Source organism: Mus caroli, unplaced genomic scaffold (assembly GCF_978045245.1).
Source record: "Mus caroli unplaced genomic scaffold, Mus_caroli_1 scaffold_7, whole genome shotgun sequence".
Taxonomy (NCBI): domain Eukaryota; kingdom Metazoa; phylum Chordata; class Mammalia; order Rodentia; family Muridae; genus Mus; species Mus caroli.
Window position 1 is genome coordinate 84557555 of NW_028227262.1, and position 21574 is coordinate 84579128.

At 39.5% G+C, this 21574-nt stretch overlaps 1 protein-coding gene across 5 annotated transcripts in view; it reads right to left on the reverse strand.

Moving 5' to 3' along the window:
* Positions 1 to 21574, reverse strand: part of Grid2 (glutamate ionotropic receptor delta type subunit 2) — a 1534794-nt gene that overhangs the window by 435358 nt on the left and 1077862 nt on the right. For all 5 annotated transcript variants that reach the window (XM_029478539.2, XM_021164478.3, XM_029478538.1 and 2 more), the window contains one exon: positions 21395 to 21496. In XM_029478539.2, coding sequence (XP_029334399.1) covers positions 21395 to 21496 — 102 coding nt within the window. The remainder of the gene's footprint in view (positions 1 to 21394; positions 21497 to 21574) is intronic.

Sequence of the window (21574 nt, forward strand, 5' to 3'; positions counted from 1 at the left end):
AGAGACTGAAACTTTTGCTAGACCTCACAGCAAGAGTTCATAACACATTTGAAACTTTACCCAGTTATCCTACCATGTACTCAGAACTTGGCCCGATTGGTTAACCTGCCTTTAAAAGGGGTGGGATTGAGGCGAGCACCCTCACAGAGGTAAAGGGACTGGGGGATGGGGTGTAGAACTCTTGGAGGAGGGATTGGGAAGTGGGGATAACAACATTTGGGATGTAAATAAATAAACCAATTAAAAAAAGAGAACATGTAATAGCTGAACTTATCTGCCTTAGGATTAGTTTAGAACCTAAACTAATGAATTGCTATAATCCTAAATTATGTATTCTTCCATGTCCCCCATCCAGAGTGTTTTCATGAGTGTTATAATAATTTGCTGGACAGAAAATTGGCTTAAAGAGGCCTAATAAATATATCCACCATAAATGCTGAAATTAGCATTCATATTTTGTTTGAATGTTTGTTTGTTTTCTGGGACAAACTTAATCCATTATAAAAACTCTGTTAAAGATTTTTATCAAGTGTCTTTACTATCTGGTGTTGTGTGTTAACTTGACAAAACTAAAGTCATCAGAGAGAAGGATCCTCAGTAGAGAAATTGCTTCCATGAGATCCATTTGTAAGGCATTTTCTCAATTAGTGATCAATGGAGGAGGACTCAGCCCATTGTGGGTAGTACCATACCTCTGCTGATGATCTTGGGTTCAGCCTTATTTATAATAGCCAGAAGCTGGAAAGAACCCAGATGCCCCTCAACAGAGGAATGGATACAGAAAATGTGGTACATTTACACAATGGAGTACTACTCAGCTATTAAAAGGAATGAATTTATGAAATTCCTAGGCAAATGGATGGTCCTGGAGGGCATCATCCTGAGTGAGGTAACACAATCACAAAGGAACTCACACAATATGTACTCACTGATAAGTGGATATTAGCCCAAAGACTTAGGATACCCAAGATATAAGATACAATTTGTTAAACACATGAAACTCAAGAAGAATGAAGACCAAAGTGTGGACACTGTGCCCCTTCTTAGAATTAGGAAAAAAACACCCACGGAAAGAGTTACAGAGATAAAGTTTGGAGCTGTGATGAAAGGATGGATCATCTAAAGACTGCCATATCCAGGGATCCATCCCATAATCAGCTTCCAAACGCTGACACCATTGCATACACTAGCAAGATTTTGCTGAAAGGACCCTGATATAGTTGTCTCTTGTGAGACTATGCTGGGGCCTAGCAAACACAGAAGTGGATGCTCACAGTCAGCTATTGGATGGATCACAGGGCCCCCAATGGAGGAGCTAGAGAAAGTACCCAAGGAGCTAAAGAGATCTGCAACCCTATAGGTGGAACAACATTATGAACTAACCATGTACCCCAGAGCTCTTGACTTTAGCTGCATATGTATCAAAAGATGGCCTAGTCAGCCATCACTGGAAAGAGAGGCCCATTGGACTTGCAAACTTTATATGCCCCAGTACAGGGGAAAGCCAGGGCCAAAAAGTGGGAGTGGGTGGGTAAGGGAGTGGTGGGGGGAGTGTATTGGGGACTTTTTGGATAGCATTGAAATGTAAATGAGGAAAATACATAATAAAAAAAATTAATTCTAAAAAAAAAAAAAAAAAAAAAGAAAGCAGGCTGTGCAAGCCATGAGAACCAAGTCAGGAAGCAGCATCCTCCATGACCTCTGCATCAGCTCCTGCCTCCAGGTTTTAGCCCTGCTTGAGTTCCTGTCCTAACTTCTCCCAATGAACTATGATTTGAAGGTGTAAGCTGATTAAACCCTTTTCTCTTCAACTTGCTTTTCGGTCAAGGTGTTTCATTGCAGCAATAGAAACGCTGACTAAGACAGTATCTTTATTACTTCCCCTTTTATGTTTTTGTTTGTTTGTTTGTTTGTTTTTTGGGTTTTGTTCAATAAAATAGAGGGCAAAGATCTTTGTTGGTGGCAGAAATATTCAAAGAAACAGACACACAGTGGTAGATTCAAACATAGCCATCAGGCAGACACAGATGAGATTTCCTCATACAATAAACAGAAATTATGATAGACACTGGAAGAATGAGGCAGAGAATTCAGATCTGGGCATGCTCTTGGTACAATGTCTGTGAGGGGAAGTGCTTTCATCTCTTTGCTCATTGCATTATTAGTGACTCTGAGTTTGTTATTAATGAGTTCAAACTGACCATACTGTAGAAAACTCCAGCTTAGTGTGAGTGGTAACATGCCTAGGAAGGTATTTTGGGATGTTATAAAAAACGTAGGCTGAACAAGCCATGGAGAGCACACCAATAAGCACTACTTCTCCATGGCTTCTGCTTCAGTTTCTGCCTCCCTGACATCTCTAGATGATGGACTAAGAGTTCTAAGTAAAAGAACCCTTTCCTCCTAAAGTTTGCCTGAGGCCAGTGTGTTATCACAGCAGTAGCAACCCTAGGTAAGACAGATGTGTTCTAAAACTGTAGCCTCCAGTTACTTATTGCAAGGGGAAATCCAGTTATTACATCATCATTTTCAGGTTGTCCTTGCCTTTAGAGATTTTAATGCATAAATACACTGTTGAAGATTTCCTGATCAAAGATCTTGCAGACTGAGGTTGACTAACAATACTCTATTGATGTGCTGTGAGATGCTGCATACAGAGAGCTGAGATCACAGTGGGCCGGCTACCTTAGCCCCTTTGGAATAGTAGACATTTACATTTAACTTTTACATCTGGCCTAATATTTAGATGGTCACTGAGTAAACCTGGAGGAATGTTCTGGAAGCTTACTGGACCACCAACCTCTACCCAACATGCTTCAGAATACTTCAACTCTGCAGGAAAGTTTTCTCCATTTGCTGTGGCCCATGTGATAAGGAAGCTCATTATATCAACCAAGTGCATTATCTAGAACTCTCTTTGGAAGTTTAAAGTTCTCCCATTTTTAAAGTACTTTGTTTTATACATTCAAACGAGTTCTCAGTATATAGTCCTTATTAACCTGAGAACGAACATGTGCTGACCAATCTGGGTTACAACTCACAGAAATACAGCTGCCTCTGCCTCCCAAGTGCTGGGATTAAATGCATGCACCACCACTACCCCGTCCAATACTTTTTTTCCTCTGGAGCAAATACATCAGTGAGGGTCACTCATGCTTCTGCTCCCAAACCCCAGCATTTTTGACTCAGAAGGAACTATTTCTGGTTTCTGTTAAAGCAGAGCTTTAATTTTACACTGATGGTTAAAGGACAACTTTCTATGAATTTCTAAAATGTGTTTTCTATGCATATGTAGCTATAAAACAAAAACAAAGACAAAACACATAATGAGAGGCTCGGAAGTAGCAGTCATATGTGTCTGTTTCTTGTTAAACAACAACAAACAACAACAACAACAACAACAACAACAACAAACCTGTACACTGTTAGAAGCCAGGATAATGTTTAAGACCCTGAAATGGTGCAGAACAGTCTGCTTGATAGTTGTATACATTCCATCCCTTTTATCCACAAACTACTACATAACTGAAAAATAAGTGCATACTCTTCACAGATCGCTGTACATCCTGCTGCACTACCATCACATCCACCCCATGTAACCTGTCTCTAGAGTGCATGTGTCTGCTGGGAGAATTCTGAGAGCCAGGCTGCTGCCTCTCACTCTTTGAAGAAATTCTTTCCAGAAATAGATGGTCCTGTACTCAGCAAAGACTCAAGCTGGCTTTCATGCAAATTCTGAAACTATTTTCTTATGTAGTGTTGGGGCTCAGGAAAGAGCACCCCACAGCTTGGTTCTCTGGCATGCTGAGTGCTTTGAACTCAGCATGCCAGTAGAAAGGGATGTGGTTCAGTAGTAAAGTGTTTGCTGAGCACCAAGTTCTATCCCCAGCATTTACAAACCAAAGGTACATAAATAAATAAATAAATAATAGCGAGTACATAAAGCCTCCCTTGTGCTCTCTTCTCTTCCAGGCTATGGAAAGAGCTATCTCTAAAGTTCTCTTGGGACAATGAAAACAAAATAGACTGCAATCAACATAGACCCTCTTGCCAATCAACCACAGAAGATTAATTCACATCTACTATAGGAACAGAAACTAAAAGTCACAGAGAGACTGTCACAGCCCACAACCATTCTGAGCATAGCTCTCTAGGAGACTTCAGCTACACTCCAAGATAGGATGACCACCAATCTTCCTTTTACTTCCCAGAACCTGTCACCACCTCCTGTCAGAATCTTCAATACCTATTTTCTTCTTTAACTCTGAGTGTGATTTAAATGATAACCATCTGGCTCTTATTTGCATTTCATATTTCATTGTGTAATGGCTCCCATGTGTATACAATTAATACATTTGCATGCCTTACCCATTAATTGGTTTATTGTAGTTAATTTCATAAATGCAGGTATTAAGTATTCAGAAGATAAAAAGAAAACTCTCTTCTTGCCTAAAGTTCATTTTTTTTTTTCTGAAAAAATAGCTCTGAACTGCATCCACCTTAGCATCCTTATGTGTGGAATCTCTTTGGCCCTCCATCACTGTCTAGTCCATTGTGGAAATTGCCAGCAGTTTGAAAGCTGGGGAAATTACTGGAATTTTTTTTTAGCTATTCCTGTGTCTTAAGAATAAGTTTATTATGAACTCTTGAGTACCGGGAAGGTTTTGATTTTGTTGTTTTTTTCTCTGTTTGCTAAGCTTTCAAGCTGCTCACTGACAGCCTTTGTCCATTGTTGATACTCTTTCACTAAAGGGAAGCATTAGACACAGGGATTCAATCAGGTTATTTTGTTTTGTTTTGTTTTTTTGTTTTGCTTACATGTAGCTCAATAAAGTTACTAAATGATGTAGATTTCATCTTGACGGTTCAATTAAGAATTAGAGATATACTCAAGTGCCAAAGACAAGAAAAATTAGTAAGTTAGCTGACTACATTATCCTTCTGCTCTAACAGCTCCTAATCGGTGATACAGTCCTTTGTAATTCCACAAAGCAACACAGCAGCCTTGCAGGTTTTACTGTTTGTACTAATGGACTTATCTGAGGGATTTCATGATGAGCTGTTTTGTGTTGGGGCCATGCTGGCACTACTGCATTCCCACGTGACAACTGAGCTTCAGAGTGACCTGAATACTCAATTTCCTTTCAGACATAATGGCATATCACATTTCGAAAGCAAGATATAATATAGTCCAAATGACTGTGGCTAGAAACCACAGAAATCAAACCAACTGTTTTTACATCTTTGTATTCGCAAATGACTGTCATTCTCTAAAGTTCCAGAGACAAATGGTGAGCCTGTGTTTCAGAGGTAAATTATCATTATACGTTTCTGATACAGTCTCTCATTGCTTATTTTAAGAAATCTGGCTTTCTTGTCCACAAAGGGTCATGTACAAGTTACCTTATAAGCAACAACAATACTAACACATCTGCATGACAGCTACCATCTTAAAAACTGATGTGAATTGATGTGAGTCAGAATAGGAAATTGCCCTAGCATTGTTATATATCAATTCTCATGATGGTTTCATTCAGTCAGCACTGATGCAACACCTTATTCTGGTGTTGTTACCAATTACATCATCTGCATAGACCATTTTTCCTCGAGTGCCTTTTTAGGACAATCACATATTTTTTTTCCATTTTTCTCTCACATAACATGGAAACTGTCAGTAGCAGAGACAAAACAAAACCCACAGGCATTACAGAGCCATGATTACTGATTACAATATTTCAGCAATAAAAAAAAAAGAGCCATGTCTGCTTGAATTCTAGGTTAGATTAAAATCATAACAATGAAAATCTCAACTTGTTGGTAAATATCACTTTTATTATGCCCTCTGCCTTCATCTTCACAAATGCATTTTATATTGAGTCATCTCTGCTGAAGCACTTAAAAGAGAACATGTTTTATACAGGTGTCAAAATTTTCATTTTAGTTTCCAATTATTCAGATGATGTACCAGTTTACACACTTTAAATACTTGATAGACTTCCATACTCATGCAGCATTGTATATACTTTTTCTATTAGACGATATCTTTTTCTCTTTTTATCTATGTCTTGAAAATCCCTGCCCATCTTTCCATGTAGATAAAGGTCATCCTTTAACTCCTGCCCATTAACACATTATAAATTAGATGTTTTTTGTATGTTCTCTATTAACACTGTGAAAAACACAAACATTATTTATCTCGTCATTAGATGGACTTTTAACATTTTTAGAATTCATCACTTCAGTGAGGTAGAAAATATTTCCGTTTTACAGATGGAAAAAGAAATCACAGAGTGATAGCGCTAGGAATACGACTCAATCAGTGGAGTGCTAGCTTAGCATACAGGACACTTTGTGTTCAATCCCCAGTACTATATAAAACCATGCATAGTGACCTGTGCCTGTAATCACAACTCTTGGAAGATGGAATCAGAATGATCAAAAGTTCAAGGTTACTTTTTGCTTCAGGGCCAGCTTCGGATTCTTAGTTCTGATCTCAAAAAGTAAAGTCACATAAAATAAGTGAGCATTTGATCTGAGTTTTCAGTTAAGACTCAGGGGACATGAACATAGGCTATCTGCTAGTGGAGTCTCTGTCCCATGTTTCTCTTTGAAAGCAATTGCACAGGTTACCCAGATGCAATTCCTATGCTATGCAGCTTACCCATCCAACTGACAGTCAAGTGACACTAGTTATTCTATACATGGGTACAGTTATCTTTCCAACATCTCTCCAACACTGTTATCTTCCCAAAAACATCTGTAGCTGTCCTTCCCTCGCCCCCTGTCGCCCCAGCAGTGGGGAACACCACTCATCTGCTTTCTGTCTCCATAGCATTGTTTATTCTGTACATTTTGTATATGTGGGATACTATATAGTCCATGTAATGTATAGTTTCTGGCTTATTTCTCTTAGCATATGTTCCACCTTGATCTGTGTTATAAGTATGGAATTTAATTATTTTGTGTTAATTTTTATATCTTACTGAGGCAATAAAAATATCACTTTTGGATATCACACATTCCATTTGCCTATGCATCAGTTGACAGACATTTGAAATGCTTCTGTTTAGGGCTGCTATCAGTAAAACTAGTATGAAGATTTGTGTTCAAGTTTATATTAAGATAATTTTACTTTCATTTTTCTTAAAACAATATCTGGAGTAGAATTGTTGACTTAGGTGGCAATAGCATTTCAGTCATTTGAGAAACTGCAGATAGTTTTCTCAAGGGACTGTGCACTTTTACATTCTCACAGTGGTTTTTGAGTACTCCAAATTCCCTATATCCTGTCAGTACTAGCTGTTCTGTCTCCTGGTGGGTAATGGTACCATTGTTGCTTTATTAGTCAGGGTTCTCAACCTATGGGTTGCAACACCTTTGGATCCACTAGAAAGCCTATTTACAATACTATTCATAGAAGTAGCAAAACTAGGGTTACGAAGTAGCAACCAAAAATATTTTATGGCTGGGGTCAGAACAACACGAGGAGCTGTATTAAATGGTTGTAGCATTAGGAGTGTTGAGAACCTTCCCTCTAAAGGAACAGAACTAACAGATGGCATTTTTAACAGTGCCTTACAAGTTGGAGTTCAGATAGTGTAACAATGGCTGTCTCCTGACAAAAAGGCCAAGAGTCTGGATCTCTTGGAATCCTGAAGCTGTAGGTTCTAATATCTCAGAAACAGGATGGACAAACTTGGCAGAAGGAAAGTGAAGGCACACAAGGCAAAAGCAGAAGCTTCCTTCCTCTATGTGGTCTCGACTTTAGACATGTCCTCCTATCTCAAAAGAGCCAACCCAGAAAAACTCTCACCAGCAAGCCCAATTCCTTGGGGTTTGGTAGATGCCAGATACAGTCAAGTTGACAACCAAGATTAGCCGCAAGATTGGTTTCAAGCAGAAGTTCATTGTGGTTCTGGCTTGTATTCTCATGTTGTCAAATGGTGTTGAGTACATTTTAACATAGTTTCTTTGCTCATCTCTGAGTGGTTTCTTTTACCTTCTTTAATCTTATTTGCCCTTTATATACACTAAATACAAACCCTTCCCAGTTATATGACTTGAAATATTTTCAGAGACTTGATAATGCTATTTCCTTTGTTCTGCTCAGTTTGGGTTTGCTCTGATTACTTAATTTGAGAACTGGACTCTAGAGCTGTTTATCAATGCCACCTTAAATATGGAATTCCTCCAGGAACTATGCTTTTTGAAAAACATTACTTTTAATTATAGTATCTGTACATATATCTGGCTGTAGGTAGGCATGTACACTTGAGTAAAGGTTCCTGTGGAGCTTAAACAGGTGTTGGATGCATTGGATCTGAAGTCACTGTTGGAAAAGAGAAACGCCCACATTCTTGAAGTGTCTCTAACCGCCTAGCCAGCCTTCAGTAACTCAGCATCAGTGGCTATATTCTCACCAGCCACCAAAGGGTACACATTTTTACTGTCACTAAGAGTTGCTATTCTCCCTATGTACATTCGCTAAACTTTGTTATAAAGCCCTTATCTTCATAGCCTGTTCTTTCCTCCATCCTTGCTCAGAGGCAGACTTTATATATCCTACTCCCAGTACATTTCTCTTGTGAGGTCTCTTGCATGGTGTGACTTTGTAACATTCCTTGACTCTCTGATCACCAGGAAAATTCTAACATGGGTGAAAAGACTCAGTAGGATATCCTGGTGCCTGTGTGCTTCCCTTCAGGGTCTAAGCTGCATTAGGACTATATCCCCTACTTTCCATACACCTGCAGCAGACTCACATTATGGCTCACTGATTGCTGTGTACCACATCCAACAGTGCAATTGGTAAGTTTTCTCCTTAGTCAGTATAAATGCTTTGCTGAATTCAAGGGATGACCATTAGGCATCCAGCACTCCTCTGGAAATGGCAGAGGTATCTCAACCATGGACTTTAAGGTTACAGTTGACCTTCTTCACTGACCCCCACCTCTGACCCTTTCTCTCAAGTTAAGTACCTGTTTTTAAAGCTTAGTTTTTGCTTTTTAGCAAGCCCTGGTATCAGACATGGAGTATGCTTGGGATTTTAGACTTTGACCACTGTTCAGTGCATTGATGATCCATTGAAAGGTTCATGTCTTTCTGTTTGGTTCTCCCTGGTTCATGAGAATGCCCTGAAGCTCACGCCTACGACATTCCCCTCTTCTTTGCCCATGGAAACAGCATCATCCATACCTTCTGATTCCCCTTTAGGATGCCTTATAAGGAACCTCCAAACTCCCCACTTAGTGCCTGACTTCAGGGCCTCTAAACTTATCCTCCTTTGCAGTTGAAACTGGCCTCAATACCTCTTAGATAATCAATCAAAAGGGCAGTCCAGCATCAGCCAAGATTCCAATATTATGTGGGACTTTACAGCTATTGCCAAATATCATAGAAATTGAGAGGTTCTCTATGTCCACAGTTTCCCTTACTTTTACTCTAAGCCTTCCCTCTCTTCTTGTTCAACCACTCAGCTCCTTCTAGCTATAAAATCTGAACGAGAGAATTCCTCTACTACTCTTGATCCCAGGAATGAGCACCTCCCTCCTCCACCAGTCTCAACCCACAGCTCCCTTTTCTCCCTCTTCTTCATCTCCAAGAACAAGTGCTCTAACTACCCTACCCTGCTACCCACTTTCACCCCACAAGCAGCCTTCAATCTCCCCACTACTCACTCTCACTCTTCCGTGGGATTCCCTCTATCATTCTCTACCCATCCTAACACAATACTGGGTCTCCCTCCGTGGGAAGTTGCTGTGGCAGAAGGCCTAGTCAAGGTACATGTCCCATTTAAGTGAACTCTCTCAAATAGAGAAAGTTCTTTTATTAAAGAATTTCAATACATTACCCAATTCTATAGTCTCACCTTCTAAGACATACATAGAGTTCTAACTATCAACCTACTTCCTTAAGAACACAGTTGAGTATGGGAACAGGCCAGAACACATGCAGACTAAATCCATCAAACTGACACAGTAGACCTGGTGGTGTCTGAGGCAGTCCCCAGTGGAATTACACTACCCCAAGAGCATTCTAACTAGAGAGCATTTGAAAACTCGCTGCCTGAATGTTCTTCATAAAGCTGTGCTTAAACTCTAAGAGAAACTAAAAAGTCACCCAGGACAAACATGAAAACCTGTCTCAATTCCTAGAATGCTTTACCAAGTCTTATTACAGTATACCAGTCTGAATCTGGAATATCCAAAGGCTAACCAACTCTCCATGGCATATTTCTTTTCCTAAAGTTTCCCTGACATTAGGGGTAAGCTTAAGTGCTTGAAGAGAGGACCCCTAACTCCACAGGCAGAGAAGTCTTGGCACTAGACATTAAGATGTACTATGGGAGAGATTTTAAACACCTGTAAACAGACAGACAAAATGCCGGCCAAGGCCATTTGGCCAGCTTTGGTAGCTACTTAGCTCCTTCACTTACTAAGGTTTGAGGACCACCAGGTCCCTGCTTCAAATGTCGTTTGGTCATAGGGCCTGGTCATGGCCGAACTCCTGCAAACCACTTAGGGCATGTCTAAAGTGCCATCATGAGAAACACTGGGCTGTTGACTGCTCTCATGTCCCTCACAGTAAGGGACATCAGACCTGGATCACTTTTTCAAGGACCTCTTGGCCTAGTCTCTGATGCCTGAAGGGATCGTGGGCTCCCTTGACCCAACCGATGTCCTGTCTGACAGGGAGCCCCACATAGTTATTACAGTATCAGGGTGAATCATCTCCTTTCTCCTGAACACCGAGAGGGGAGAGAAGGACCTGATTACCAATGTTGATTGGGAAAGGACAGGAATTGGAGAATGGCTATGGTATGTCAGTAAAGTTCCATAGGAGGGAGCAGAGATGACAGAGTAAGTGGGTGAGTAGGTGATCTAGGAGAGGAGAGGATTCATTCCGGTGAAAGGATGGTCAGAACTAGTTACCTGTACATGAACTCAAATGTCAACATGGAGAGAAATTGGTTGGAGGATAGCCTGAAAAGGGCCAGTGGTAGGAACTTCACCCACTCAAGGTGACATTCTTGTGAGAGTTTGACAAGAGTGTTTCTAAAGGAGTTGTTTATTTATTCTATCTTTCCAGAGGCCTGGGGATGTATGGAATATGGAAATGCCTAGAGACACTGAGAGCCTTGGACAGGATTTGGGAAATCTGAAAGGTTAATTTTCTGACTGAAGGGAGGCAGGGAATTCAAATGGAGGAATGATCTCCTGAAGAAGGGGAAAGGCAGAGGTTGCCTGAGCCCTTTGGTTGATGGTAGGAAATGGTTCCAGCTACACTGAGAAGGTTTCCACCAAGACCAGGAGCTACCTAACCTGATTGACTATGGTTATGTTGGTAAAGTCAAGTTGCCAGTCAGTTCCAGGAAGAAAGCCTCTGGTGTGTCAAGTGTAAAAAGATGGACTGTAATAACTGGACTTGGGAGCTGACATCTGACAGATTTTACAAGAGACAGTAATAGCCCTTCAGAAAGCTTCACCTTTGGGGTGGGCTGCAGGTGGGCCTTAGTGAAGTGAGACAGGACTTGGCTATAAAGGTTAAAGAGCTGGTGTAGATAGGACAGAATTTGTCTAGTGTCAGGTGTGATAGTTGGGATGTGGATTGAAATTCAAAATGTTCTATGATGGGCAAGACAGATCCAGGCTTCTAATGGTTGCAGCAATATCTGCCTCATCGGCTCAATTATTTCTCTTAAAAATGGTGGGATTGTCACTCGTGTGGGACGAACAGTGGACGGTACCCATAGCCACAGGGATATGGGAGGCTTTTAGAATGGCCATAATTTTGACTGAATTGATTATTGACACTAATTTTGTTATAAATAACCTGAGGTCTTTCCAGATAGCAGTATGGGACAGGATGAAGTGACAGGCATATTTGGAATCTGTGTGAGTATCAGGTGAGTCCAGATGAAAGCAGTGATGTTTTGTCACTGGGTGTCAAGGGTGATAAAGAAGAAGGTGCCCTGGAGGTTCAGGACTGAGAAATGGGAGGTGCCTCCTGGAGGAATAGTGGACAGAAGTATAGAAGGGTTGGGCTATGACAAAAGGGTTGGTTATAATAAAAAACAAAATCCAACAGCTTTGAACAGACTTTCAAAAATGTGAGGGGTAACTCAATGTCTCCAGCCCTTAGATCTCTGAGAAAACCCATTTGGAAATGGAAACTGCCCTTGCTAACCCCCTTCTAGTTTTCCTGCTTTTACTAATTGCCCCCGGTTTTAGAAATTTCATGTCTATGTTTCTCCACCAACAAATTTTTAAAAATATCTAATCAAACAATCAGTTATTCTTATAGGACTATTATCACCTACACACAGAACTGGAGACTGATGACTCCTGAATATGTTCTGATGGTAATGATCAACAGTGCCCCAAAGATGTCTATGCCCCCAGATAGCAAGAAACCGTTTAAAAAGCACACCCCCAATTCCTGCCTCACCAATTGTGATGGTTTGTATATGCTCAACCCAGGGAGTGGCACTATTAGAAGGTCTGGCCTTGTTGGAGTAGGTTTGTCACTATGGGTGTGGGATTTAGTACCCTCATTCTAGCTGCCAGGAAGTCAATCTTCCACTAACAGCCTTCAGATGAAGACATAGGACTCTCTGCCTGCACCATGCATGCCTGAATGTTGCTATGCTCTTGCCTTGACAATAATGAATTGAACCTCTGAACCTGTAAGCCAGCCCCTATTAAATGCCATCCTTGGTCATGGTGTCTGTTCATAGCAATAAAACCCTAAGTACCAGTTATTCCTTCCTATTCCTATTTTCTCACCTTTTATAATAAATAAGAGGGAAGAATTTTAGAAACCTGAGAATCACACACTTTCCAGAACCATGGCCCCTCTCCTTTCCCAAGCCCACTTTTAGTAAATCAGTGCCAGCAGTGCTATCACGTCGCGTCATGCAACTTAATTCCACTGTCACCAGGAGTCAAACATTCTCTCTATGCACACGCACTATACTCCTTTATAAAACTAGTGCCTTCATCATTTGCTCTTTTTCTCCTCCATCTTTCTTCAGACAGCCTTTGTGTAACTCCCCTAGTAATTTTTGTCTCTCATGAGGTCTGTTGTATGGTGGGATTTTGTGGCACTCCTTGGCCCTCTGATCACTACAAAACAAAACAAAACAAAACAAAACAAAACAAAACAAAACAAAACAAAATACAAACAAACAAACAAACAAAACCCATAAAAGTTATAGTTGATTGTAAGCGGCCAGACCTGGGTGTAGGGAACTAAACTTGGGTCCTCTGTAAGGAAAATGTGTGCTCTTAACCTTTGAGTTATCTCTAGCCCCCAGGAAGTGTCTTTATAATTGTAGTTCTAGAGTATATATTTTCATTTTGTTAATATGCTTATAACTGACCATATTTCATTGTGATTGACAATTCACAGTTTATATCATTTGTTGGAAATTTCCCCAGCTGGAAGCCATTCTTGCCTGGAGCCTGACAAGAGCTCTCTGAGAAGGTTGGAAGAGGAGCTGCAGAGCTTGCCACCCACTCCCACCAATCTCTTACTCTCCAGACAATTCAAGTGCAGCACTTTGTCAAACAGATACCACCACCCCAAATTCCTAATGCTACTTCTAGCTTCAGAAGTCTCCAAAGCTAATATCGGGAGAAGCTTCACTGTGCAATACTGAAGATGCAGAGTCTCTAAAAGCACAAACTCAGCCAGTGTCCATTGTAAGATTAAGTGCAGTGATATCCAGGGCAGTTGCTACTGGCAGATTGTTAAGGGTTATCTGAGGATGCCAAGTCTGCTTAAAGCTAGTCTGGAGCCAAATGCAGTACAATGAGGCTATGTAATTTATTGAAGGTTTATGCAGGTTATGTTTTCCTAGTGCCTTTGAGGCTATGAGATGTTTCTTTCCTCCAGGAAGCAGCAACTTTAATAGCAAGAGGGTTAGATGAGGGGTTGGGTTGCTCCATACATCTTGAAATTGATCTGTCAGGGACCCATGCCCACCCTTGTGTTTCAGCCTTAGTGTCCTTTACAGACCCTTGTAAAAGCTTGTTTGGTGACCATGGCTAACTATACCAGCATGATCACTTTGTCTATTATATTGATTTGTATAAGTTCACATTTTTACAAAATTATAGCAAAATAAATTATAAAATATCATATCACATAGAAACAAAAAAAATGACCAAAAGAAGCAGATAAGAGCTAAAACTAAAAGAAAATCTAATTTATAGCCTCGCATGAAAGATGGACTTGCTGTCTCATGGCAGAAATGATTTCAGCTGATTTGAATGATAGTTTTCTTTTTTTAATCTTAACAATATTAGTTGTTTGGATGCAAAATGAAAATATTCCTTTTTTATTTCCACTCTTGTTATAAGATGTAATCATCCTAATATTTCTGAAAATAGAGAATAATTCTTATGTTTTTTGGAGTCATTGCTGGGAATAAATATAAAATCTTAAGTTGATGATCAAATTGTAAGTCTTGTAAGACGACAGGCAGAGATTCTCCATGTCTACATTACTACTTTTCTGAAGCTTATATTCAGATTTTATTTATGTGTAAACTATTTATGTGTCCTCTCTCCATTTTCTACCCTACAAGGTTTTGCTTTGGTTTTGTTGTTGTTGTTTTGCTGGGAGACATCTAAGAAAAACAAAACACTTTTTCACACTACAAAAAGTGTATCTCAAGCAGTTATCCCTTGTAATAATTTTCCCGACTTCCCTCATTTAGCTATCCATTAGTAAATACATTTCTGGCTATCAATTTCCCCTAGTAGATTCACCTTCTATGCTAGCAATGGCGTAGAATGTTTGTCTGCCTTACTTGTGCTTCACACTTTCCTGATGTGAGCCTTCTGTACAGAGGGTGCTAGATGTGTGTGTATGAACATATCTGTGGATATATGTGTATGTAGCTAAGGCGTTCCTGTGGCAACACTACATAGGTTGGGGAAGTCTATAAAGTTGGAATATATTAAGCAGGGTATCTAAGATAGCTGAAATGGTGGCTGCCATGAGAGAGCAAGTCCATCTTTCATGAGAGGCCCAAACTACCACATTCTTTCTTAGACAATTAAGTAAGGGGAAAGATTGTCAGATAAAATATAAAGAGCTTTTAAAGGATTAAAGCACTAACTAGTCTGTGAGCTTTCTGTAACTTGGCCATTGAGAAGTGACAAATCCAGGCTGTGTGTTTTAGGGAGTCTGGGAGATCTAGATCCTCTCCAGAAGGGACCAGAAAAAATCATGTGTCTTAGCATTCACTCAAGAGGTAAATAAAATAAATCAGAAGGCCTCCATCAGGTCATCTGGGTTGTGTGAGCAAGTTCACTAAGATGTAATAAAGAATCAAGGATGAAACATCGTGCTGAAAAATAATACCTAGCAAAGTATCTTTGTCTCCCTCTGCCAATAAACAAACAAACAACAAACAAACAAAAAACACCCATCTACACTGAATAGATTAATGTAAGAAACAAACAACTAGAAATCTTTTGTTGATGTGTTGATGGTTTGTAGTTTGTTTTTAGACAGGCTTTCACTATGTAGCTCAGGATGTTGGCACTCCTGGGCTGCTTCCTCTAACTTCTCCAGTGCTGGGATCCAGTGTGTGGCTATCACATTAGGCCTAGAATTGGGATTTTTCAATATACCTATTCTGCCATAATCTGTGTCCCACATAGAGTTATATCTTCATTCCATTTGTTCCCCCTACACACATACACACACACACACACACACACACACACACACACACACACACACACACACACACCAACACATGCAAGCACACATGAATACATACACATACACACATGCAGACACACACACACACACACACACACACGCATGTACATATGCCTACTTCTTTAAGGTTTTTTTCAGGTCATCAGAATAGCCTAAGTTGCCCCACAAAATATTAAACTGCTTTTACACTCCAACTATTCTAAGTGAAAATCCCATTTGCCTTATTGGTTTTTACAACATAATATTGGAGTTTAACACCAATGGAATTATTAACTGTATAATGGTAATGAGAAAGAGAGTTGCAAAAATCACCTAAGTAAACTAGTACAGAAAAATGGGGAATAAATTCATGCATGCCCCATGTACACGATGCTAGTCTTGGTCGATATCACTAGGAATCTTAACAGATTATAAGAGGATGTCACCTCTGTCTTACGTGCAAGCTGTCTCAGTGAAATACTTAGCTCATCATTCAAGCTCTTTTTGAAGTTTTTCCTTTTAACCAGAACCAATACCTGACAACATATTGCATAATAATGTGCCCCATTTTAACCTCAGATATCGTTTGTTTGTTTGTTTGTTCAAGAAAACCAAGATGCGCTGAAGACAGTTTCAGCAAGCGCAACTAATCATGGAGAATGTCAGGGAGAAGAATTTGCTCGTAGAAGGATGGCGCCATGTGGCGCTGTCTGCCTCTATGAGTGAACAGCTCCTATCACTGCAAAATGTTTACAGAGCCACACTGCACTGGCCATGAAGCCTGGCTTTTACCCTGTGTGCTATCAGTGCAGGCAAGCTGCCTTTGTGTATTTCTTTCTGTGATTGTAACAATGGTTTTGAACGGTATTTTTTTGTAGCCTCTCTTGGCTCCATTTCATGCTGTTACATATTTTCTTTTGAAGCATGTTTATTTATTGTTTCATAAGTTCATATGTTAATATAATGTGTTTTGATCAAATTGAAGGTAGTCTCTAAAATAGTCTCTCTCTTTATGAAGGCTTCTTTACCAGTGTTGGGGTTTAGCATTCAGGACTACTCAGGAACTTCACTTAATTAAAAAATTATTTAATCCAAATGTTTTCATTTGTACGCTTAGCAATTAATTTTCACATCACTGTTAAAGACAAATGTACACTCAATTAGACTTTCAAATAAAAATTGAAAGATTTATCTTAATTCAGAGATCCTAAAGTGTGAAAGACTGTCTTTAAATTTGTACAACAGAGAAAAGTCATTATTGTATCTTCATAGTAAACATCTAGTTGCACATTTCTGCAAGGTTATTGAATCATTTTATGGAGGATATCCAGGAATGTGCATACTTAATGTAGGGCAACATCACTGAGAATATTTTTTTCAAGAACATTTTGAAACATTACATGATGGTCTGTTTCAGCAAGAAAAGCTTTCTGCAGCAGCTGTGGTTTGCTAGCAGTGGTTCTCAACCTGTGGGTCACGACCCACCATGGGAGTCGAATGATATATGCATTATAACTCATAACAGTAGCAAAATTGCAGTTATGTGTGGCAATGAAAATAAATTAGTGGTTGGGGGTCCCCACCATTTGAGGAACTGAATTAAAAGTTCTCAGCATTAGAAAGGTGATAACCTAGTGTGCTAAAGGAAGCTTCCAGCAGGCAGGTGTGTTGTGTATACTATATCTGCCTCATCACCCAAAAACCTATTGTAGGTATTTCTTCCAGGAGATGGAGAGTGAGCACACACTTCATTAGAGACAGCATCAACCCATGGAAATGAGAATTAATTCCTTAGGATTATATTTATGACACAGTAAATTGTCAAACAGTATAAAAGTTTTATCATGTAAAATCAAATGGCATGCTGTTCATTTACGGCTAGCTGCATTAATATAACTCTGCCTGTAAAAAGAGAGAGAGAACAGCGCCTTCGTTATTGTTTGGCACTAACACAAAGCCCTTGGTAGACTTGGTAAAAAACAGGGGCTGACTTTAAAGAGACAGAAAGGGAACTATCAGAGACACTGTGGGCAGGACCTGCCTGGCTGTCACATCTTTATTTTCTCTATTTAAAGTAATATTTCTGTGGCTTTGTTTACAGTGAAAACAAAGCTACCTATATGTGACATCATTCTGTAAAGTCCCCTGGTGTTGTTAGTCTAGGAACACATGCCCTCACTCACATCTCAGTTGTCATAAAATATTTAATGTAACCAATGAAAGTTTTTTTTTCCTGTTCCTTTTCTGATTGAGAAGAAAGGGAAGGACACGGCACACAGCTTCTATAACTGAACTCCAAGCCAAAGCTATCTAACTTTTTTTTGGCAACATGGTTACAGAAATTGAGAGTTAACTCTTGTGTGCTTTTATAAATGCCTAGATTTCATATATACCTCTTATAGCATTTGATAAGGACTAAATAAAGAACATTCGACATTCTCTGAACAGGTCCAATCACATGACAGTGATGGTGCATGTCGACCCAGCCTCCCCACAGACTCTTGTAGCTCTTTCTGTCTAGTCTATGTTGGAAGAGGCAAGCCCATTTTTGCTTACTCAGGCTCTATGGTCTTCTGACTTTTGGCTGATTTTTTTTGTCCCCTTGATACAGGGTTTCTCTGTGTATAGCTTTGGCTATCCTGGAACCCACTATGTAGACCAGGCTGGCAGCAAACTCACAGAAATCCTCCTGCCTCTGCTGGGATTGGATGTGTGCACCATCACCACCTGCTGCAATTTTAACTGAAGGGAAATGAAATGTGCTAGTAAGGCAGCAGCAATGAGAGTAGAGTATCTTCTTTTTCAAGTATCTGAGTTTAATCAGCTATTTCTGAATCCATGACATAAGTATCTTGTGTTTCTGTGTACTCCTTCCTGGTTGTAGTTTAAGCAGTGACTTTTTCTGCATCCTCTTCTTGTCCCAACATTCACAGATCTCAGGATTATATCCTTTGCTCTGGATCTGCCAAACCCAGAGCTTCTTTATGCAACCAGGCCCAGGTGCTTGAGCATCCTTGTTGGTTCCTTTAGTGCTGTTTACTGTCCTGTGACAGCTAACTTCACTTAATTCTGTTCAATGAACTGCCTGACTATACCAGTTACTGCCTGCCTCAAGGGTCCCATGTAACAGAGCCTCAAATTACTGGATCTATATTTCACTGTTTACATCAGATCAATAAAATACCATTAATAATGGTAAATGTGAGTTTCAAAACATAAGAATTGTCTGCTTCATAACTTAGCTGTAACTGATGGTGTAAGTTTTCTAAGAGGTAAAAGTGGATGAGTGGGGCCACTGGATTTCTGTTGTAATATCACTAAGATTAAAGGTCATCCTGGGGAATGTACACTGGGGATTTTCACCTTTTGTAAAAGTATTGGAAATACTTTCCTAAATAAAGGAGATTAGGGCAGTGGTCACATCGCCAGTTTGAGTCCAACTGTACATTGAGACTTAGTTCTGTGATGACTGTAAATTAAATGCATCCAGATTTAGGAGAGACAGGATGAATCGAGGGTGTATTATTCTCAATTTGGATGGAGAGCTTACAAGACCACATAACAGGTTTAGAAACATGACTACAGGAACTAAATAAGAAGGACAGTTTCATATTCAGTCCCATAAATGTATGGGGAAGCATGTGAAGTGATTTCATGCTGGCTGTAAGCTGTGTGGGTATAAAAAACATAATGAATGCTCATTCAACTGGCCACCCAACTGGTAAGCTCTTTGCAGACATCAGGGGAAGCAACTGAGCTTCCCATATCTGGTTGTCTTGTTCTCAGGATCCATGAAAGGCTAAGTGTGCAGCAAACAGACAGGTGAACCTAGGATAGGCAGCATTACCACTACTGCCTTGAACAAAGCCATTTTATTCAGCCTGGAAATGAATTTAAAATGATTGGTCCTATGAAACTCTCCCCATAAGACTCATTTTTACCTCATTCAGAGTTGAAACATTTCCAATTCTCTAGTCAAATAGAATCTCACAGATGTCTTGCTTCTCTGTCTCATCGCAGTGGGAGTGGAGAGAGCCTGATGGACTACCCAGGAGAAGGAGTTAAAAGGTCTGGAGTCCAGGCTGACTAGATTTGGATTTCAAGTCTGCTCTGTCATTCGTATAGGCTTACACAGCTTTCTGTTGATTTATTTTACTCCTTCATATTTTGGTGGGTTAGAATGATTTACACTGTGAATACAGCAATAATTGAAATAGAAAACCAATACAAAGGACTTCATGGGGATCTGACTAATAGTAAACAACAAATCTGCACTATATCACCTTATGTAGGAACCACACACCAAATTCTATCCATACCTCAAAGTTAGGATTATTGGGTTTTCGACTCTATGTGCATTGTCAAGTCTATCATATGCTAGATACTAAATAATTATTTGCTTAGCAACTGAATATTTTTTAATTGGTTAATTTGTTAACCAATGTTACTTTTCTTTCTCAAAGGTAACCACAGCCCATGCATTAGCTTTGATGGAGTTTCCTCAACAATCACTAGAAAAGGGATTAGCTTGCACTTCAGTTGTCTACCTTTTAACTATTAAGTTAACTAACTTAACTGTTAAGTGCAAATTGATATCTACACACTTAGGTTCAAACAGAAGCATATTCACATTTCACTTGTAAACATTAGTGAAATAATTATAAGTGAGGGTTTTATTAAAACAACTAAAGGTAAATTATAGGTGTGCTGAAGGATGGAATAGGTTACTCATTTAGAGTTTCTTTTGCAGGTGGCTCAGATAATTTATAAAGAAATTATGTTTAAATTTGTTTAATTCATATTAAGCATAAAGAGAGCTGCTGACATTGATTTGTAATGAATACCCAGTTCTCACTGTACCAAATAGCCTCGTTCATTAATAATTATGTAAGTAATTTAGCCTATAAGAGACCCTTTCTTTCTTAAAAAAAAAGTATTCTAAGTTGTAATTGTGGGAGGGAAGGTCTGCATGTGGGTAAGCATCCATGAACACCAACACTGGAAATTAGATTCCCTTGAAGCTAGAATTACAGATGGTTGTGAGTCATCTGATATGGATGTTGTAAATGAAACTCAGGTTTCTTATGGAGCAGTCTGAGTTCTTAGCTATTGAACCATCTCTCTAGCCAATGATAATACAGAATGATAATAGTTACCTCTATTGATTTTCTAACAAATTATTGGAAATGTAACAAATTTTCCCATCAATAATCCCACTCACAGAATCATAAATTATGAGGTCACAAAAGACTGTCACACATACCTGTCTTATTTGCTAGTACCCCCAGGAAGCCACCATGGGGCAAGATAAGGATCTATTAAACAAGTGGCTGATCTCTCCATTGATATCTCTATGTGGGGCCTATTGTTGCAGTGATGGCCATCTTTGAGGGATCCCACTTCTTATAATGTATAGAAACTCTAGGAAATCAGACTTAAAAATCTAAGGACTATCCTAACAAAATTACTGTAATGAAAAAGTACAGCCTACAGATCAGTTTCAGATTCACAGATATGGGAGGTTGGGTAACATGACTACTGAAGCTGTTTTAGATATAATAGTCAAGGTTCAGGCAAAAGCTCTTTTGAGATTATCAAATTAGTTGATAAAAGAAAAAGCAAAGAAAAATAGAGGATACTCTATGGTCTCAAACTACAAGGCGAAGATGGTGCTTACCAATACAGTCACCACGCGTAGAACCACGCCCCGCATGTTGTTCTCCAGTTTTTTGTCTGTCAGTGATCCATTCAGACCTGTGACAGGATTCCAGCACCCAAGCTGAAAGGCAAAGAATCTTTGGTCACTTCTTTTACTAAAGAGCAGCCCCATCACCTCTGTGGAGGCCTTGTAGAGAAT